This window comes from Anguilla rostrata, chromosome 1, assembly GCF_018555375.3.
Source record: "Anguilla rostrata isolate EN2019 chromosome 1, ASM1855537v3, whole genome shotgun sequence".
NCBI classification, from domain to species: domain Eukaryota; kingdom Metazoa; phylum Chordata; class Actinopteri; order Anguilliformes; family Anguillidae; genus Anguilla; species Anguilla rostrata.
In genome coordinates, this window is record NC_057933.1 from 19,530,044 (window position 1) to 19,552,044 (window position 22,001).

The 22,001-nt window shown below is 43.8% G+C and overlaps 2 protein-coding genes across 2 annotated transcripts in view; one reads left to right on the forward strand and one right to left on the reverse strand.

Annotated features, from left to right (window-relative positions):
* Positions 1-1,754: 1,754 nt before the first annotated feature.
* Positions 1,755-15,129, forward strand: tgfb3 (transforming growth factor, beta 3). The gene is made up of 7 exons (XM_064328007.1): positions 1,755-2,649; positions 9,757-9,920; positions 11,264-11,393; positions 11,564-11,671; positions 12,378-12,549; positions 13,222-13,375; positions 13,640-15,129. The coding sequence occupies exons 1-7, from the start codon at positions 2,301-2,303 to the stop codon at positions 13,796-13,798; spliced, it is 1,236 nt and encodes a 411-aa protein (XP_064184077.1). The 5' UTR covers positions 1,755-2,300; the 3' UTR covers positions 13,799-15,129.
* A 1,922-nt stretch (positions 15,130-17,051) lies between these two features.
* ttll5 (tubulin tyrosine ligase-like family, member 5) overlaps positions 17,052-22,001 on the reverse strand; it is an 84,680-nt gene continuing 79,730 nt past the window's right edge. Inside the window, 1 exon segment of the mRNA XM_064328042.1 lies at positions 17,052-17,547. Within this exon segment, the coding sequence (XP_064184112.1) occupies positions 17,495-17,547 (53 nt within the window). The 3' untranslated portion in view covers positions 17,052-17,494.

Consider the following 22,001-nt stretch of genomic DNA (forward strand, 5'->3'; position numbering starts at 1 on the left):
AAATCCCTTAGACCTTTCCATATAAAGAGATGTTTGAAACAAACACTTCTACTCCAACCAAGTGACATCAGGTTTTCTGCCACAAGCTGCATGTCATTGAATTGTGACCCTCGGGAAAGAATTTGAATTTTATTCATTTCAAGAAATCAATGCAGGCTACACAAAACCAAAATTAATTAGATGCTAATGAAAACTTAAAAATAATTTAAAGAGGTGAAGTTGTCTTGGAGACAAAGGTAATGTGGAATAATTTTGAAAATAACCCCTGTAAAATATACACTCATGATTCAGGACTTGTCCTGCAATATAGTTGAAATGTTTTTTGTAATAATAGTTTCTGTTCACCATAAATTCCCTCTAATTTCTCTCTTGCATTAAGTCCTTTTGTAAAGGCATTACAGCTCACAAAGATGCCAAAAATGGAGCCATCACCGATGCACTGTACTCCAGAAGGTTCATACTGCTTTGCAAGTTGTGTGTATCCTGATAACCACGTGCAGTATAATTTATTTGAAGGAGTCAATGCCAGACTCCTTGGATTATCTAATCCAAAACCAAAAGTATGTAATTATCTGATGCAACGGCTGTGCAGCTTAGCCGCTTACTGTAATTAGGAAGAGAACTAGTTCACATCCTACTGAACTGTAGGAAGATGTGGCAGCTTTGGGAGAAATAATAAATCTGTGTAGTTTTTGAAGCAATGGCATTAGAGATTTTTCAGTGTTCTTACAATATATGAAGTTGAATGTGAGCCTAGTCAAGTTACTTTACACAGAGCTGTATGTCCAATGCAGGATTTGAATTCATCCATGAACCATTTATACTTGTGAATGTTTTATAGATCACCATTGAAAACCGCCGCATTGTTTTGTGAACTTTGAGCACTTCACTTGTGCTCCCACCATGGGATAGTAAAGATAAAGAAGAGGAAGAAGCATGCAACAGAAGGCTGCACACGAGTGAGTGATAGGCTAATCAAACAAAGCCATTCATTTTTGTAGCTTACTGTAATATAGTACAATAAAAAAAATCTTGAGAGCTAATAATTCAGTGGTATATTCAATGGTATATACAGTGAAGTCAATCAAACAGTGAAATAATGGTTAAATGTAGGCTTTTGAGTTGTACAAAAACCTACCTGGGCTATTGGTCGTTGGAGTCATTGTATAAAAAATAAAGTTCCTGTTAGTTCCACCAGGGGGAGCGCTCTCATTTCTTGACAGTAACGAATCCTGTTAGAGATGTATTAATTAATTGTCATACCCGAAGATGCCGGGGAAATAAAAATAAAGCAACAGCTTTGAAGGGTGATTGAGTTCACGGTGTTACTTTGCGTAAATGGTTCGAAGTGATCTGTAAGTTTATTCAATTGTGGCGTTTACTGCAGTTGAAGCATTTGGCCTTATAACATGAAACTAGCCTAAATTGTGTGTCATTTTATATTTAATATTTTAAGGCAGACATTGTAACCATTCCTTAAACACATGGTTAGTGTCATACAGTCAACATTCTCCAAAGTTAAATAATAATAATAATAATCACTGAAAATAAATGTAATTAGGCATGTAGGTTTTGCTTTTGTTGGTGTGGGGAAAAAAAGCCCCTTTGCAGTTCAAACAAACATAGGTTACGGGTAAAGATATCGGGAACGTTTTGCCGCATTTGGGGATGCGATAACCTGTGGTCCCTCCTCCGTAAAACGTCACGAAGCACAGACTATAAATTATCAGCGAAGGCAAATAGCGCTCACAGAGTCCAAGACTCGTTGAAGATGCAGTGTGGGTGAGAGGACCGAAAGGGAGAGTGGGCAACCGTGGTTCATGAAAAAGAAAAAAACTCCACAGACGAACGGGATGCAAGGCTGTATGTGGACAAACTGAAAGCTGTTCAGTGCGCTTGAGGAAAGAAGATATCTGAGATGTGTGTTGTTTAAGTTATGAGGGAAGGTAGGGCAAAAGGGGGCGATTGTTGAAGCGTTACCTCCAGAAAGACTACTTCTGAACTAACTATGAATTTGGAATATTCTTGGCGTACTATCCTGGATTTCAAAGAACGTTCACCCATTGTAAATCATCACTGACAAAATGGGAATTACATGGGGAAAATATTCATCGAGTTCCTGAATGCGAAGGAAAAGGAGAAAAAAATATCGATTCACCAGTGATTTAGTTTATTAAATCGTAAAGTTGAATATTACAATATTGTAAGATCTTCCCCTTCACAGAGTCAATTCGGCTTGATGGGAATAAGTTACTTTCATTGATCAACTTTAAAACGATCATTCAACAAAGGAAAGAAACATGTATTTGGGTAAATCACTTTTGTTTTTTCTTCTTTTAAATTTCGTGACAATGAGTTTGTCACTATCCACTTGCACTACAGTGGATATTGACAATATAAAGAAAAAAAGAGTTGAGGCGATCCGGGGACAAATTCTGAGCAAGCTTCGATTGACAAGCCCGCCGCCTCAGTCAGTGGATCCGAACCAGGTTACCTCCCAAGTGCTGGCCCTGTATAACAGTACGAAGGAACTGTTAGAGGAGTTGGGGAGGGACCGACAGCAAAGTTGTGGCCAGGATAACACGGAGACCGAATATTACGCCAAAGAGATATATAAATTCAACATGATTCAGGGATCTCCGGAGAACAGTAAGTATTGTTTGTATGTTAATTTGTCACATTTCACTCAGGTTTATGTCAAACATTTATTCCACTGTGTTGTCTGTCTGATTACTAGCCAGATTATTAGACGCATTTGGCTACTATTGGTTGGCACTGTCACATTGCCTAACGGGTGGAATGCTGTGTCCACTTGAAAAACCATTTTACGCCGCTGGTGTGACGTGAAATGTTATTATGCGAACGCTACAACGGTGAGCAGCGTACAGAGTTGATATAATTTTGTGTCTGGTCGAAAACTAATGAATGAGAATGCCTGTAAAGAGACATGGATTGGCTATGGTGTGACACCGTTTTATGATCCGTCTGAACCCTTTAACCTGAAAATCCCAGATTGCATTCGCAATGGTCTGAAGAGCTGACTTCCTTGTGACCTGTACAGACACAAAGCACTACTACCATAATTTACTCATTTTAGATCGCCTTTGTCCCTATTTTGCACAAAGTTCCGATTGTGCATGTATAAGAGGTAATTAAAAGACAAATGGGAGTAATGTGGTTGTTTGCACTGTAGTACAGTAAGACCCAGCTCTAAAAAAAACTTTAGCCTACTATCACGTTGCTTTCCTTTATGACTTTATTCTGTGGTAGTGTGGATTAGATCTACTTGGTCTGTTGAATAAATCAGGGGCCTGTTGATTTCTTGGTGTTACGTAAGAAGCCTGTTGCCAATGCCCTGTCAGTCATCCCATTCTGGTTATCCTCCAGCCCTTGCAGCAGTGTAGCACAGTGAAACCTGACTATGGCAAATGATAATCATGGTGAAACTCAGGCCTTTTTCAACACACCTGAAGACACAAACCCGACCAGTTTGAAATCCATCTCAAACCACAGCATATGGTGGAAAACACCTCTTCATCCTGTCATTTTCCATGAATTAATTCCCCCTTTCTCTGAATGCAACTAGCACAATCAGGCCTAGATTAAGCAATGCTAGATCTGCTGGAGAGAGATGCTGTAAAAAAAAGGGGGGGGAGGAAATGTTAACAAATTAAACTAATGGAAGGACCTCCTCCATGCTTGGCACAGAGGAGCATTTCCTCTATCCACGTGACGGAAGAGTTGGCCAGGATTCGGGATCCAGACGGAGCTCGAGTCGAGAAACGGCCGTGTCTTGCCCCAGTGGAAAGAGCGAGGAAAACAGAGCAAAGCAAACAGAGCTTTTGGAGTGAGAGAGCAGCATTACATCACACTGCAACCCAGGAGCTGCCGGTCCACAGCCTTCGAAATGAGTGGACAAGCAGAGGCATTCCATCGGAACCATTTTATTGGACTCTCCACTCTCCTTGATTAGTGTACACTGTCAGTCACTTTTTCCTCTCCAAACTGACTGGCTCCAGAAGGCATTTCTTGAAGAAAATCTATGTATGCGTTTTAGAGCCACGGGTTTATTCCTCTTACGTTTTATTGCCACCATTTAAATTTCACTTACTGCTTTACAACTGTTGCTGAACCTCAGATATACACCATCAAGAGAAGAAAGGCTTGTATTTTAGTTCTGGCTGTGCTCTGACATTACTGTGCTGCTATGTTGAATTTAACAAGTCTAAAACTCACCAGGAGAGCTACAATGTTCAGTTATCAACACCAGAGGATCAAACATTACACATAACAGCTTTGGTGGCGTGGCTCTGCAAAGAAACAATCCACCAGAGTGAAAAAGGGCTTTTTTGTGGTCTTGTCAGTCTTGCTTACTAATTTTGAGGTCAGATGAAGCCCAGTATGATGGTGCTGGGAGCAGATGTGAGTATGATAGAGCCAGGACTGTAGCAACAACAGACTTGCATCATGTTACTCCTTTGAAGTGAGCAAGCATTTCATGCTAGCAGGGGCTTCCGAGGAGTCCATGTGAGTCCTCTTTCACAGATCTGTTTGGGGTCACCCCAAGTGCTTATGAGAATCAAAATACACATTTGCAACAACCCTGGTTCAGTCCCAGAAAAACAAATGTAAAAGCACCTGCAAAGCACATTTATAATATCTATCTGCACCTCTACCTATTACGCTGTATTCAAAGAGCCAACTACTGTTTTCCAATGGCGTTAAACTCCATTACAGTTTCAATAACAGCCTCTTACTGTAGGTCTACCCTTTTTTAAACTTGAATGAACTTAAACTGAGGGGGCAGAATAGGTTTTCTTCACTGTGCACATTCACATTTACTCCCACTTATATGTCTTTTATTAACATGTAATTTAATATGTAACATAGCATGTCTCAACATTCAACTGCGTTTTGTCTGTCATCATGCTGATACCCTGGTGAATATTTACATTATATCAAGACGGACAAGAACTGAGTTCTTTATACAAATGATTTCTAGATGTGGGGAGTACTGCAAAATATTTTTGTATTCATGCTGAAGGATCTCTTTTTTTCCCTCTGTGCTGCTGTTCTTAAGTTGCGTTAGCTGAATAGAGGAAGAAGCATTTCCTGTGACTCTTGGTTTTGGAAGGGGCTCCAGGGTTTTTCCTTTTTACCACGTGCACTAATAAAGCCTAGCTCAAGTCTCAAAGGTATTTTCAGTACACTGAAATTCTCAGGTTCTTTCCCAGAGTGCCAGAAGCTGATTTGAGGAGCTGATTGAAGCATAAAAAAGGTCATAATAAAAGTTTGCGAGAGAATGGTTGTCCTCCCATAACGTCTTTTGCAAGAAATAAGTAAAAGACTTGAGGTTTGTAGAAATGGCAATTACCTCTGCACTTCCTTTAAAGATGGAAATATGAAAATATGGCACTAGTACATATTTCCACCACAGCCAAACAAACTCCATACTGTAGGTCAGATCACAAGTCTTTAAGTGAAAGTATGTATAGTAAAGGCACCTTCACTATAGATACTACAGATATGGTTTCCCTTTACTTTGTGAACACTCCAAAGTATATTAAGTTCATGTCTCACCTGTTTGGAGAATTTCAGGATAACCATCTTTGCTGTGAGGTAGAACATCTATAGTACACCCAGGAATTGAAGCAGAGCTAATGTGTTAAGATGGTCAGTTTACAAACATCTCTCAACAGAGCTGCTTTGTTTATGAATGCAACTGCCTTTCAGATTTCTGCCCATCCACAGCTGTGTTTCAGGCACAGTGTGGCTTTCAGCTGGCCTTGCTTTCCTGAATCCCTCTGATGGGACGTGTCAGGCCTCTGGCTCCTGTGTTTGCCCACAGGACCATGCCAAAAAGCAGGCATGTGGAACACAGGCTGGCCTTGAGGTTCAGACTGAGGGCACCGCCATCACATTAGAACCAATGCCAGCTGCAAGAGGTCAGCTAAGTCGCCCATGGTTGCACCGTGCTTCTTGACAGTTTGTGGAGGGAAGGGAGGAAAGTGAGCGAGTAACACTGCTTGGCATCTATGTGTGGGCAGAAAGGTACCTTTTAAAAAAAATAAGACTCAAAAATAGCAAATGGAACCTTGACCTTTGGCAGAGCCATTTCATAAAAGCCATCGAAACCTCGCCATCACTGGAATTCTCTGAGCCATCTCATTAGTCTGACAGGTGTAAAAGAAGCAGACTCTGAGAGGAAACGGAAGGGGATCACTGGTTATTTTAAAAGCCTCCTTTTATACAATGGTTGAGTGCATTTGGCGTACAGCAATCATTGATTCAGCAAAGGAAGGAGGGTGGATTGGACCCGAGGACAGCAGGATTTCTGATATATGAAATATTAGAAAGGTGATGTCATCCCAAAACCAAACAGAGACAGAATTCTCTGGCCCAGTCCAGAAATTCTCCCTCCTGCTTTTTTCCTCCTTCACTTTTGATCAAATGGAAAAAAGTGGTCTTACTTCAACAGATAACTTCATCACATTATCTCATCCAGCACAGTCGGTCGCTCGGCTCCCAGGGAAGTGATTTATTTGGGGTAGATGGAGACGGCGAGGGACGGTTCATGGAAGCAAAGAGCAGGGTAGTCTCATTAGATTTGTACTCCGTGCTGTAACTGCTCACTGTGGCTGACTAAACACAACCGCACACTGTCGCCCCTAACTATAAAACAATACCAATTTATTAAGCCAACAAAATCAACTTGCACACAGATGCTGCTTCTGGTACCAGAATGAAGAGAAGCAGTGAGGATACTTCCACTTTTAACATCATGATGGTGACATCACCACAGTTATTTAGCGCATTTAAAATAGCATCAAGGAGATTTCACTTCAGCTTAATTTAATATACGTCTCAATGGGGCTTTTGTTACAGTTACTTTCATTACATGCAATCCATTTAGACACCTGGATATTTACTGAAACAATGTTTAAGTACCTTCCTCAAAGGTACAATGGCAGTGCACAGGAAGATTATAAAATTATTAAGCAGCTTGGAAAGGAATATCTATTTGGTATGCTCATTACTGTACATGCCTCAAAATGCTCCAGTTTTTGATGTGTGGGTTTGGCCAACACATTTAAACGATACATAGTGTATTCGGGCACCTTGCTCTCAAATTTTTGCTGTAGTCGTTCAGCAGTGGACCAGCCCTAGTCCTATCACCAGCTGGCCAGCACCTGCTCTCCACATTTCCCATTTCCTTTGTTTACTTCAACCATTTAGGAGAGACTGACATCACAGTGAACCTGCGGGGCCATTGGAATAGCCCGATTGTGCGGATTGTTTTGGGAGCTGCAGTGTGACATCATTCACCCGTGAGAAGCCCCCAGCTTGGCGGGACATACCAGACGCGGGGAGCTGGGGCGGGGGCACCTGGCAGTGTCTAGGGTGTGGGCGGGTGGGGGAGCAGGGATAGAGGCTGGACTAGTGTCAGGAGGCAGTCTGTCTGGAGGCCGGAGCTTCTCCAGCTCCAGAGCCCAGAACATTTGGCTCAGCGGAGGAGACTCCAGGGAAAACACAGGTGGGAGGGCTTCCTGTGAAATTCCATTGGACTCCTGAAGGGACTCCCCCCTGCCCAGCCACCCGGTGAGTTTAAGTGCAGGGGTCTCACATGGTAGACCTTTCCAACAGCAGCTGACAGCCTCCTTCCCATTTGCCGGAAAACCCTTTTATAGCTACCATCAGGTAATGCAGAGAATGGGGGAAGTATGCAGGGAAAGTGAGGTATGGCCTATTTTAAGCCGAATAATATTTAGTCGTGTAAAGGTTCTGAAAGGCATTACTAACTTTCTAAAGACATAGCTGTAGAGGTTTCTGAAGGACATAAGCTAAAACCAGAGCTCAAGAAATGTAACTTAAAATGAGTGTGTGTGTATGATTTTAAAATTTATATTGTATTCTGTAAGACACAAAAAAGGTATATTCACTTAGCAGCACTCAGAAGACCATAGCCAACTCAAGACCTTTGATGCAATCTGCATAAAAGAACAAATGTTGATCATTTCAATAGCGACATGTGAAAACAGTTAGTGGCCTAAGGAAATGGCCTCGATGACACTGTCTCAGCTCGTTACATGTTGGAAAAGGACTGCAGACCAAGAAAGGTAGTTGGAAGCCTGAGGCTCTTTGTAATTTTTCAGGGTGAGGTCTTTCGGATGTCGGTATCCCGATGCTGGCACGGATCCTCAAATTTGATAATAAGGGGGAGGGGACAGTAAATTAGTTCATGGATTGCAGTCCAATTATCCCTGAAATACCCAGCACTCACAGCCATGGAACAAATTACCTTCCTTGGCAAAAGTAAGCCATAATGCAAAATCCACCTAAAGCCATGGCAACAGAAAAAATGAGGTAATCGAAAAGGAAACCAAAGGCTTGATTAGAATTTCAAATCTCCCCTGGGCTGTGATTTGGGGCGGGGGGCTCTTGCCATCTTACACCTCAGGGACGAGTAGAACATTGTTATTTGGCTTATGACACATCCCAAAGGCAGGCTCATCAAAAATAGGCTGGAATCATTGGAAGTTAGATAACCGCTAAGGTACAGTAAAATGGAAATATTAGCCATATGGGTCTCAAGCAAAACCCCATGCACACACAAACAAAAACTTTTTTCTGTACTTCCTTTGTTAATCTTCACTATTTTTGAACGTCATACCAGACCGGATTAATATTACCTAAGATACAATGTCGAAGGCTAGCCACAAGCAAATCGGAAACGTTAAATGGCCAATTAAAATAGCACGGCTCAGCAAATAAATAACCGACGGCTAGGCTATAAATGAGTTTCCACCAAGCTCGTAAAATGCTTGCCGTGCGTTTGTTTCACTCTACACAGCTTGCCTGCATGCTGCCTGTTAGAATAATAAACCATTCAATAGCTTTATGATTGAAAAAATAAAAACTTCCTCAAGCAGGGCTGCAGAAACAGGAAGGTATCTTAGACAATCCACCTAGCTGTGCTGCCCAGTCCAGCCAGCTTGATTGTAGTATAATGTCTACTCTGACCAACAAATCTAGTGTTTTGCCCTTATCAATTTGCAGTTCAGTTTGCACACTGCTCAGTGAGTCACATTCTTATGAGGTACGGAGTTCTAAGCACTTTCAATGAGGTGAACTACATTTAATCTCAGCCAAAGAAAACATCAAGCAGGCAGCACCCACTGTTCTTTTCACTCACCCTTTCCACTGCTACTGTGTGTCTGCTAAGGATTCATTCCATTTTTGCTGCATGAGGTTCATGAGATTCACTCTGCAAGGTGCTGATCACCAGTCTTCTGGAGAGAATTGTTTGCTTCAGGTGATTTGGTTCAAGGTGCTTGCATGCTGTTACTCCTTCTGAGTTAGGGTGGCTGGCCCCAAGTGACACCTGACTTTTACCCTGTCTTCCCCAAACACCTGTTGTAGTGTGGAGAGGAGATGAGCAGCATGCTGGCTTCCCAGGCATGACTTATGCTACCTCTATGTTGGGACATTTGGGTTTAATTTCATGACTTAAACTTGTTAAATCAGACTCATATTGCTTACAGATGGTCTATGGGCTCACCTCCCTAAACTCTTAAGTAAGCATTCTTTTCCAAAGGAGAGGAAACCTGAACGGGTGTCATGGGCAGAGTGAGTCTTCAACACTGCACTTACTTTCATTTTAGTGCTGGTGTGTACGTGGCATGAATTGACAAGATAGTTTTAAAGGTTGGTGTGTTGGTGGCCTCGTTCATATCTTGTCTGCCTCTTGCCTTTCAGATGATTTGCCCTACTGTCCCAAGGGCATCACTTCCAAGGTGTTCCGGTTCAACGTCTCAGCCATGGAGAAGAACTCCACTAACCTTTTCCGTGCTGAGTTTCGGGCACTGCGTGTGCCCAACTCCAGCGCCAAGAGGAACGAGCAGCGAATTGAACTCTATCAGGTGTGTACAAGTACCATTTTCCTGTTGCTGTCTTGGCAAGAATGAGAAAAGGCACCAAATATGGGTGATTATAGCATTGCCAGCTATCTGTATGTTTGGACACAAGAACACATGCAGAAGGAAACAATAATTATTTTCAAATTGGTCTTCTAGTTCATCCTTTCTTCTCTATTAATGACCATCATACCAGGTCTGACAAATGGATTCCATATTAATGTGCTCATAATGTACAATTTCACAGTCAGGCCCATCAAAACTGTCTGTTTCAGTGTTCTTTTCTCAATCTTCAGTAAAGCAAAAAAAAGAGTGCAAAGATGTTTCTACTTATGCAAAACCAAAGGAACCAAAGGATAAATTTGCTTCACCGCCCCTTTTCATCCCTCCCAGCCACTACACTGAACTGTGACAGACATTGTAACCCAATCTATGGGCAGCTTCAAGGTTGTAAGTGTCTACACCTGTCTGTGTGTGGAGATGGTGGTGTTGGGCGGGAATTTATGCTTGGTTTCATGGTAAATCCCCCTTGAGAAGACGGGAGCCATGATCGAGTTCCATCATTTCCTGCAGGGGAGACGAGCGTCTCCGGACTGCATACCGTCACTCTGGCGGGCTCGGCCAGACCCGGGCTCGGCCTGTCAGGAACCCAAGACTGTTTCCAGGAGTGCAGCAAAGAGATAGAGACAGGGTCAGCGGTGGGGGGAGTAAGCCGAGCCGCTCGCCCCCACACACGGGTTGGGACCCAATTGGCAAGGTTGCCTTTTGGCCACTCTTTGTCCCACAGGAAGTTAGATTAGACATTGACACTGTTCAGGAACCTGGTTATCCAGCCCCCATGGGTTAGATTAGGGGCCCCCCGCCCCCACAGTCTGAGCGCTCATGGGTAGATGGCTTTATTGTTCAGACCATTTTGTGAGTTTGGTATTAGTCAACTTAGTCAACTATAGTTAGTTTACTGTTAAAAGCTGAGTCTCAATTTCCCTAACCTTGCGTACCACTGCTTGTTGATGTGAACCAGGGAATTATTCCAAACACGATTTAGTAATTAGACATTTTGAAATATTAACAACAATTGGGAGATTTCAGGTGAAGTTTTATCAGAAACACAGAGCTCGTAGCAGCATATAAAAATTAAGACTGAATTCAGCAGCTGAGAGGTATTTGTAGCTTGACGGTTCTCACTGGCAGCAGGGAAACACACAGGCATTAGCCTGCAAGATGAGGAATATCAACAGGAGGTGTCATTTTTTCCATGAAGTGAACATGCTTGGCCTGGGGCATCCTGGCTCAGGCAGCTGCAGAGGCAGACTGTTTAACAGGGTCACTGACTTGCGTCTGATTGGCAGATTGTGAGGAAGGAGGAGCATATCGCCAAGCAGCGCTACATTGGAGGCAAGAATGTCCTGACTAAGGGAACACCCGAATGGGTCTCTTTTGACGTGACAGAAACAGTCAGAGAGTGGCTAATGTACCGAGGTGAGTGAGGCAAGGCCATACAATAATTCCTGTCTCCTGTTTCCAGCAATACATTTGATGCCATCCAGAGAGAAGTTTGAAAAAGCTTATAGACTCTATAAGCTCTTTCTTCTTCCTTGAGGGATGGCAGAAAGGTTTATCCTTGATGTTGATGGCTCTTCTCTCCTCAGAGACTAATCTGGGCCTGGAGATCAGCGTGCACTGTCCCTGCCACACCTTCAACTCCAATGGAGATATCATAGAGAACGTCAACGAAGTGCTTGAGGTCAAGTTCAAAGGTGAGACAAATCATAAAACACAGCATTATGAGGGGTCTCAAGTTTCAGAGAGAAGCCAACTTTGAAGCCACTTTGTTCCTTTGTATTCTTAGTGGATTCATATCTCCTTTTCTTTGTTTTTATTGTTAGGATCTCAAAAAGCTTGTAAAAGTTCATCCAGTACATTCCTTAATAGTTAATATTTACAGTGAGGTTTCATGCAAACCTGTAAATATATCCACAGAGGGTTTGAAAAACGTGCATATTTAGTGATTTCCTTCTCTGAGAATGATCTGTGTTCATGGGAAAGCTCTCTGGCTGGTATCTCACTTAGCACAGAGGCTCTTGGCCCCCGGGCCTCAGAATGGGGAACACTGCCCCAACCAGCCACGACAGGCGGAATGTGCTGCTGCAGGCGCACAGATGCTTGGCCCCAAATTAAAGAGGGGCGTCCATATCCACCCGCATCATCCCCCACGGGACACCCGCTGCTTTTGCCATCAGCGGCAGATCGGATGAGCAGAAGGAAGGCAGAACAGACGGAAGGGGGGGTTGGGGGTTGGGGGGCAGCTCGGCACCCTGGTGAAACGGGTAGCTACAAGCAGCGGCGAGGCTGGAGACACAGCCGCTCTTGTGATGTTGAAGTTAAGCGATGGTGTGTTTGCAGAAAAGACGTGAGTGTTTTAGTAGGATCCTGACTGAGCAGCCTCTCTTCTTTGTCCTCCAGGGGTGGAGGGGGACTATGATGAACAGCATCGCTTAGACCTCAGCCGACTGAAGAAACCGAAGGAGCAGCTCTTCCCCCACCTCATACTCATGATGCTGCCACCCCATCGTTTGGACGCCCAGACATCGTCCCGCCGGCGCAAGCGGGCGCTGGACACAAACTACTGCTTCACGTACGTGCAGCCTCCATGACTGACACCTCCTCACCGCCCCCAATTACAGAGTGACATGCAGAACTGTAATACTACCCCATTTTCCATCTTGACGCCACCCCTTGTTCAGCCTCATGCCTCTCACGATTCACAAATATAAATGCCAGTGCTGCTTAACGTACATTCTTAAGTAGTGGAAACGGCATGTGTTAAAACTCCTGGCAGGATGTCTTGAAGATTATTATCCGCTTCAGTTATAATCCGGTTGTATAGACGAGTTCCACAAGCAAAAATGTCTAGGTCTCTCCAGAGAAAAGTTCTTTTTTTTCTCCAATCTCTCTGGAGTAAAGTGCCAGCTGAAAGATTAAGTATCTTCTCACCACTATCAGATGGTGCACGCATGGCAAAGGCTTATTCAGCCCCATGCAAGTCCAGATCTGTCCATTAATTCAATTTCTGAAATACTTCCTCTCTGGATGGTGTTAAGCGGTGCATTGACCCCCAGGTCACCTCAACAGGCAATAGTAGACCCCTGATAGGACACCAAGAATCCATAAAAACTATTTACGTACCAGTGGAATTTCAGAACTTCTAAAGTCCCATCCAGAGTTGGAATTCAGGACGGAAAAGAACAAGGCACACACAACCAGAGCTTGAGAATAATGTTCCATGCTTGCTTCTTTCCATTGGCAGTAATTACGAAGAGAACTGCTGTGTGCGCCCTCTCTACATCGACTTCCGACAGGACCTGGGCTGGAGGTGGATCCACGAACCCAAGGGCTACTACGCCAACTTCTGCTCCGGGCCCTGCCCATACCTACGCAGTGCTGACACCACACACAGCTCGGTGAGAGAACAACCGGCTGCCTTGCCCCATGGTGCACCAGGGCCATGAACCTGGGCAACTTCCTACAGTAGCAAACTTTCAAGTATGCTGCTGTTCCATTGAAAACTGAACAAATCAATTTGAAAACAACAACACAAGCAAAAAACAGTAAATAAGCTAATAAATGCAGACTGACACGTTGCGCAGCTAGCCCAACTGAGGCTTGTGCATGCAGCAAGAGGGAGGGCTGTCGCCTTGACTGATGCTTGTCTGTCTTCCTCACAGCTGCTGAGCCTGTACAACACCCTGAACCCAGAGGCCTCAGCCTCCCCCTGCTGCGTCCCCCAGGACCTGGAACCCCTAACTATCCTGTACTACGTGGGACGGAACCCCAAGGTGGAGCAGCTGTCAAACATGATCGTCAAATCCTGCAAGTGCAGCTGAGAGCGAGGCGGTGGTCTGGCAGAGAGTCATCTGGCGGGCGGGCGGGGGGGGGTTGCTGATGGGGCGCCCACCCCAGTTGCCCCCCCTTACCAAGAAGAATACCTCTGTCCACCTCACACCAGGGGCCCGCATGAAAGCGACATGGCTGCCCGCTCTACCCACACACTGACCGTGTGCCCAGACGGCTCGGCTTGAAAAAACACCACTTAAAAAAAAAACATCTTAGTGTGAGGACATGCTCCAGAACCAGACCTCTACACAATTTCTTCTCTTTTTTCAACTTTTTTTGGTTTTGTTTTTGTTTTTTTCTTCTCAAGTTCCAAGTGTTTTTTCCTTGATTTTTTCAGCATTTTGTGAACTGGCTCTTTTGCTTGATAATCCTGGGCATTTCAGATAAACCTCTGTTAAATTCTTTTTAAAAAGACAGACAAAAGCTTTCTTACCACAAGCAGTAGGAGAGCTGCTGGCTCAAAGCTGCAGTCGAAATAAAGAAGAATCTGAAAATGCCTGCTGGATTTAAAGTGAAACGAATACGAAAGGGTATATTAAAGCACTGTATGGCCAAAGCTACAGCAGCAAATCCTTTTTTTGGGAATGCCCACTTAAAGCCTTGACGTACCAAAAAGCGTACGGAGGGGATTCTCCATGCTGGAAACTAGCGCTGGGCGCATCACAGTACCCGACACTGTTCATCTAGGAGACATGCTTATGGATTCAAATAGTCTTAGGAAAAATACAACATGCTGGAAAAGAACTTTACTTTTGAAATAATATTTTCATCGTTGCGTTTACCTCTGTTACACAACAGAATTTTAGGGACGTTTTCGTTCATAAATGAAGCCGACATTTTCTGTTGCAAAAAAAGATTAATAATGTATGTCACTAAGTGAACATTTCACAAAATCACAAACTGTTAATATTGTTATTTCTATTACTCCTGAAACACTTTTTATATTAAAAAAAGGTCTTGGACAAATTTTGTTTTCTTTATGCATTTCAGGCAAAGCCAGATGACATTTTGAAATTTTCCTTTTTGAAATGTAATACAGACTCTCACTCTTGCTGTAAGGTGTACTGTAAATGGATGAATATGGTAGAATTGTTTCCAGTTGCTGTCTTGATGTTGCATGTCTTCCTGCCCCTAGGTCACTGCTCCCACTACTCAGTATAATAACATTAGTGATGACTAAATATCCTTTTAAAAAAAAAACCATTAGAGTTTCAATATGCAAATACGAAATACTAGAGAAAACCTGTCGAGCAGATATGTTGTATCTTGTACATCCTCCTGAATTCAGTTTTTTTTTTTTTTTAAATACATCGTTAATCAAACATTTGTATAAATTTTAAAAGTATGGAGCCATTCATGAACGGCTTACAGGATCAAGGGTGACTCTGGTCTGTGGCTAAGCCATTACCCATAATTATTATTCGAGTGCCAAGTAGAGAAGCAGCGGGCACCATTTATACCGGCTTGGGTGTGATTCAGCACGGGACTGAGCTCCCAACTTTCAGGGGTCTGCCATATTTACACTTTTAAAGGCATTCTGGCAGAAGAAGAAAAGCAATCACAGAGAATTCTCATTTCGAACTCTGTGTACTTTATATTATCTTTAAAGTATGAGATTAAATATCCAAGGAAAACAAAATCTCAGAAACGGCATTATTACTTCTCAATGAATGCTACAGGAGTCGTGATTAGTTTATTTTATTTATAACTTAAGGATAAAATAAACACTATTTATATATACTGCACACACTGACCTGATTAAAATATGTACATTCTTTTTTTAAAACTGCTTTTGAAATTATGATACAAAGTGGTATTACTTACAACTTTTGATGAAATGGCTACAGTATTGCAGGTACAGCATGTTACATTTTGGGTATATCGGTGTGGATTCTAGGAATAGTGAGGAGATGGTGGCTATCAGGACTGTAGTACCAATGGGATTACTTCACTTCTGGGCTGCTCATAGTCTCATGAACACTGGCATATGGCATGTGTATTTTCTTAAGAGACTGTCCATTCTTTACTGACAACATTTGAATAAACAAAAATAATTTGGCTCAGCATATCAGGACAGTAAGTGAAGACGATGTTGCTTGAAATTACTGAGGTCTACATCTCAGATGTTTTTGGTCACCTACCAGAAATTTACATACAGACATTCCAGAAGCTTCTGGGTAATGAGGATGGTGCAGTATTTTGTCAATGATGTACCCATGCATAGCAAAACCTTTTAAAAAAATATACTTACCATGTCATTACAAAAAAGCATTTATCACAAAGTCCGCTTCAAGTTTTAAATGATTGCTCGGTCACAAGAATTTTCAAGTATTATTTTTTAGGAGTATAAAGCACATGTCACTCAAATCAAAGGCATAAAACCATGCTTTCCCAATTAGTAGCACTGAACTGTTTAACAGTAGACAGATGAATAAAAATGAAAATAAAGTTTCCAGGGTTTACAGCAGGTATTGTGTCCCACTGGTGCCCAGCTGAAGGCTCGGAAAAGGCAATGGGCACCTTTCTTTCTCATATACATGACATGCAGTAATACACATTACAATCTTAAAACTTGGGGTGTGCAAAATATCTATTATGAACCAAATTCTTCAAAGGCAACAAGCACACCACATATTCTCATGACGTTATCATAAATCCTTGTTAAAGAAAAACCAGGGAACACGGTATGAAATGGGCAGCTGCCGGGTTAGCATGACATAATAGGTTAGAGAGCAGCCGGTCTCTGTTGCGTTCCCAAAACTCGCTAAGAGAATTTCCTTCAATTTTTCAATTTCTTACAACTGCAAATTAACTGGGCATAGCAGGGACATACCTCTGAAATGATGACTATTAGTCTGTGGCCAGTGGATATTGGCTAAACAGCATTGCCGCCACAGAGCTATGCTTTCGTACACAGTCCATTTCGTGTGCAGCTTTGAAAGCCTCAGGAATTAATCAGAATATTGGTGTAATAAGACCTGGCAATCCTGTACAGCTCCATGCGAGACACACAGCATGTTATAAACTTGGCTTTGGGTGTGCTTTTTTTACCGCTATTTAACCATTAACCGCCGGTAACTGCAACACACAGTGTTGCGGATACCCAGAATCCCCCTGCAGACGGCTGTCCGTGAGCATCTGTCAGCATGATCTTTCCACAGTGGCACTTGCATTAAGGGAAATGGGGTGGGGGGGGAGGGTAGAAGGCCACCAGAAAGTCGTGGGGAGCTCTGTACATGTGCATCTGTACTTTGTCACAGGAGAAAGGGCGATTGGCTCAATCTCAGCCTGGGACTTCAAACGAAAAGGCTTTGTAAGCTGCTCTCCGCTAGGTCCATATCTCAAAAGCTTGTTGCATAGGAAATTTCACAAGGCCACCATAGCAACCTTCGAAATAAAGCCCAACATACAAATAAGCCAAAGAAAACTGCTCGCAAAAAGAGAATATTTTGAGGTTTTGCAGGTTTTCATAAACATGTTGACAGTTCTCGCAAGGGTTCAAACTAGACATTCTACTTGGTTAGTAAGAGCACATCTCCTGGATTTCCGCACATAAGGTACTGTTGTGATCTTCTTCATTCCCAGCATGCACTTCAGCGTCCTGGAGCAGAAAAGGTGCGGACGCAACCCAGGGACCCGCAGATCACTCATACAGGCAGGCTCCAGGCAGGCGTCCTCCACACTCCTCACCTGTTTTTGGAGCCGTAACTCTGGAACAGCTTGCTATACAAAGACAGACCTGGGGAGACACAACGGGACACAGTCGAGATGCTTTGGGTTTGGGTTGAGGGCCTCAGATGTTTGAGGCAGGAGTCAAATGCTTTGTAGAGTGAGGGACTTAATGTAAGAGGTAATCAGCCTGTGGAATGTCTCATGTAAGTGAGTGTTTTTTCCATTGTTTAACCAAATACACAGGAGGCTACAAGACCTTCGGAGAAGAGCTTTTTTTTTCATAGGATGAAGTACAGAAGACACTTCCCCGCTTGTAGAGGCCATGCTCTTGAGATTTCTACAAACGGAAAAACCCTTATGTCTACTGTGCTGATGCTAAAAGTTTTTGAGTGCAAAGGGATTTAGAAGTGACAAAAAAAAAAAACCAACCGCATTTCGAGCGCAAAAAATGTCATTAACACAATAAACATGAGCCGAGTACATTTAAGTAATAACAAAATAAATATACACGCTAATACCGTGTTTATGATACGCCGGGCCAAGAGCAGGGAGCGCCGCCTGACGAGAACAGGCCCAAAACCACAAATCTCACATCAGCGCATTGCGAAGGTCTCCTTTACAGCGTAAACTCGTTTGCTTTGATTCGAAGGCCAAGCGAAAAGCGTGGGAGGAACCTGTCCACCAAAAAGAGCTGATGGTAATAATAACTTGAGTTCAGAGAGACCGTCCAACGGGGCTTTCACAATAACAGCGGTGGGAGAACAGCAAGGGGGTAGCTGTCAGGAGAAGTGTCAAGGCTGAGCGTTTCATGAAGCACTTAGCAGAGTCCCCCCCCCCCACCCCCACCCCCAAGACTATATCCAGACCAGCCATCTCCATTCCCAAATGAGTTTCCTGGCGTTCTGCCTCCCTGCAGCTACAGAGCTAATCAAGTTAGCCCCCAGGATTTTCTAAGCCGTATTATCTGAAGGAATATTCATAATACCATTGACCTCTGCAAAATAAAGGCTTATTTAATTTGGGCAAAGTTACATCATGTATTTAGACGAGCACAGAGAGAGGCTGAAGTGAAGTCACAGGAAAAACCATTTTTTCCGTGGAATACTGCTAATGTGACACATGATCCAGGGTGTTAACATGCAAATGGGCGCATTTCGTATTTCTCCAGTTGGACTCGACCCAGCTGAAGCCGAAACCCAACCGTCAGTGCCAGATCGTCTTAGGACTTCAGATAATTTAACGAAACCAAAAAAGTTTTCCATCCTGACGAAAATCCCAGGAGATAAATCTTCGATGGATAAAAGCTATCTGGTACTTCAAGTAAACATTAACAGATTCACGCAGAACTGTAGCTGGCAAATGAGCCCGTGAAAAACCGAGCGTGGCTCTCTCGTTAACGCTGACCGCCCTTCTCGATTCAGAAAAGAACAGGGGGCAGCCCGGCACAGCGCTCAGAGACGCTTGGGTCCGCGGGGCCGAGGAGGATCTGGAAAAGCGACAGTTAACGCGTCCAGTGAAGGTTATTTATAATGGCGCAGGTACCGGCGGAGAGGCGCAGCTGCTCCTCGCCCTGTCCCCCTGTCCTCTCGCTCTCGCATGTCGCCTGGCCGCGCGCCAGGAATCCAGGAGAAAAGGAATTCCGAGTGCAGTCGGGGCGGCAGTGTTTGTGCTCCCAAACAGTATTCTCTTTCATTCCCTCTCCGCAGACTCTGTTTATTTTGGTGCTCTTTTACACTGCGAGGCCTGATGGAGCTGGAAAAGGAAAACATCTCCCCAACTTCCAAATCTGGTGACACGGCTCCTGGAAACAGCCCTTTACTCTAGCTCAGCAAAAGAAAAAAAAAAAAAGCCTAATATTCCCCTTATTTTGTTCCACTTACACACCTCAACTGGATAGTTATGCAATTGTTTGAAGAAACGGGCTGTTGGGAAGGATGAGAAAACCTTCAGAGAAAACAATCAGTACCAAAGGGGAGAGGGGGGAAAATACGATAGTAAAGTTGCATGAGAATTGAGGGCCTGAGAGATTTCTGGTTTGGGCAAAGCAACTGCCAGCCATCGCCAAAATGGAAATGGTTGAAAGAGAAGACTAATTTGGCGGTTCTTTGTTTAATTTCACATTTTTAAGTCTACAAAGCGCAAATTCACACACCTTCCTGCCAATTTGTTGTATAAGTAATAATGAGGCATACAAGGCCCTGGCATCTGACGTGCTCTCTCTTACGCCATGTTGCCTGTACGCCTTATGGGTTCACCCCCGCATAACAGGACTTGAATTCTAATCTCCCTGAACATGGGAACACATTCCTGACTCCCCTTTCAGATTTATACCACGAAAGATAACGCAACTTACTGCACCCCTTGTCTATTTCCGGCAAAGAAACACTTCTAGAAAAGGGCGAAAGCCTAGAGCTGTCGCCTTCGATGACATCTCCCACTAAAATTACACAAACAGGGCATTCATCTGCTCTTAAACGGCATGCAGTAAATCTACCCTCAGCTGCTGCAGGAGTTTCCGCAGCCTGTCCAGACCGGGCCAGCGCACCGCCTGTCCCGCGCTGAGAGTCCCTTACGAAGGCGGACAGGGCCCTCGCGTTTGCCCGCTCTTTAACGGCGGGGCAGCGCGGTGCCGGGCAGCGCGTGCGAGGGAGCGCCCGTGACTAACGCGCACTGACAGCTGATCAGAGAGAATGCCGTCTGCGCGGGTCGGCCGCGGCTCGCTGTCAGAGTCGATCAGCGGAGCCCGCTGATCTGAGCGAGGCGGGGGCGCGGGCCGTTTTGAAGAGCGCGCAGCGTCTAATCTCCACAGGAGCCGCGCAGGACTTTCAAAACAACTCCCGTAAATACCGCCAACAGCAGGTCGGGCCTGACAATTCCCCCGCGCATGGCTGAGCCTCGTCCGCAAAACTGTTTGATGCTGCTTTTTTTCCCCTCCCTCACTCTTGCCGCCCCCCACCCCCCCCCCATCTGTCCCGTCAACCAAAATCGCCCCCATAACCCCCCACCACCCTCCATCACCCACACAAAATGATGAACAAAATTCATTTATGAAATTCACAAGCCATTCCAAGTGATACAAGCTTTCAGTTGTTGATTGGTTTATTAAAACCTTTGCGGAAGAAAGGCAACTGTCATACTCCTCCTTTGAACGGAGAAAGGTTTAAGAAAAATCCGACTTTCTGCCGCGGTGATAGGCAGAACTATTGCGCAAGAGCGGCTGTTGATCAACTCCCACAGCGCGCCGCGATTGGACGGCTGTGCTCGGTTTCAGAGTCGGCGCTCTTGCGAGATGCTCCGATGATGAATGGCGTGACACATAAACATATAGAAGCTTGGAAAAGTTAGACTACAGCGATTTCCCTGATCAAACTAACAGATGTGTAGCAAAAAAAAAAAAAAAAAAACTGCTTAATATCACTGTTACTGCAATAAAATCAACAGGTCCTCCAGCCCCATTCTCGGGCTCCGGGGTGGAAAGTGTTGTGCAACACCAGGATGAGAAATCGTGCAAGACATCCAGCCTGGTAACAAATGGAACAAATCCCATTAAAAGAGCAGTGATGGAAACAAACAGGCTAGAGCCTTCTTTGATTTCAGATAATAGTATCTGGTTTTTTTAGGCTTGATGAAACCAACTGTAAAAAAAAATTCTACAGCAGATTTTCTTTACACACTGATGAGGAGAATTTTTTTTTGCTTCAGAATACTGCAGCTTTGAGTTAAAATGCAGGCTGTCAGTAATCACTTAAATCACATAACCTCCCTCAGAGAAACTAATCCAGCTCAAATAGAGCTAATCTCTGATTCCTGGGAGGGAGTGTGAACAAGAGAAAAGGGGCTCACAAATGAAGACAGTAAAGGCTGGCATGTGCCTGAAATATTCTACACTTACATTATCACACAGCAATGCAAGTCCTGTAATGTACATTAACTTAACAGTTAAAAACATAAACATAAAATAAAATGTCAGATGTGTCTACACATTTAATGGTGAAATCCACAAGCAAAACATTTTTGTTGACTATTTGACTATACTATGGACTAGAACAACTTAATTTCTAGGATCAGGATGTACCCAGTGTCATGCTGACACCGCATCATCTGTTACCTCATGTTAAGTCTGCCATAGCACAATTTGTTCCAGCTCAACATGACAGGAGATATACACACGTCAAGCTGAGAGCCCGCTAGCTTCCTGCTACTGGCACAATAACACACAAAACAAAATTCTTTGCACTTAATGTGTCAGCATCAAAATCAAGCGGCCCAGAAAGCAACATTCAAATATAGAATACTATTCTGCTCCCAACAGCACCTGCACATCTTATTCAATCAAACAGTATTTACTGTGTGGCCCTGTAGTGAGTAAGTACACCAGGGCTGATATAGCCACCAACAGAAGCACTTCTCTAGACACGAGTCCACTGCTATCACAACAGTAGGCCGGTTACAGCCACTATAACAAGGGCTGCAATTCATGAATGAGGGTAATAGATTTATGATAGGTGCCGTTTATTTTCT

Bases quoted from the DNA above. Each gene is read 5' to 3' on its own strand.
- tgfb3 (XM_064328007.1), top strand. From the start codon at position 2,301: ATGTATTTGGGTAAATCACTTTTGTTTTTTCTTCTTTTAAATTTCGTG. The intron at 11,672-12,377 runs GTGAGACAAATC...TTTGTCCTCCAG, and splicing joins GCTTGAGGTCAAGTTCAAAG to GGGTGGAGGGGGACTATGAT. The intron at 13,376-13,639 runs GTGAGAGAACAA...TCTTCCTCACAG, and splicing joins CTGACACCACACACAGCTCG to CTGCTGAGCCTGTACAACAC.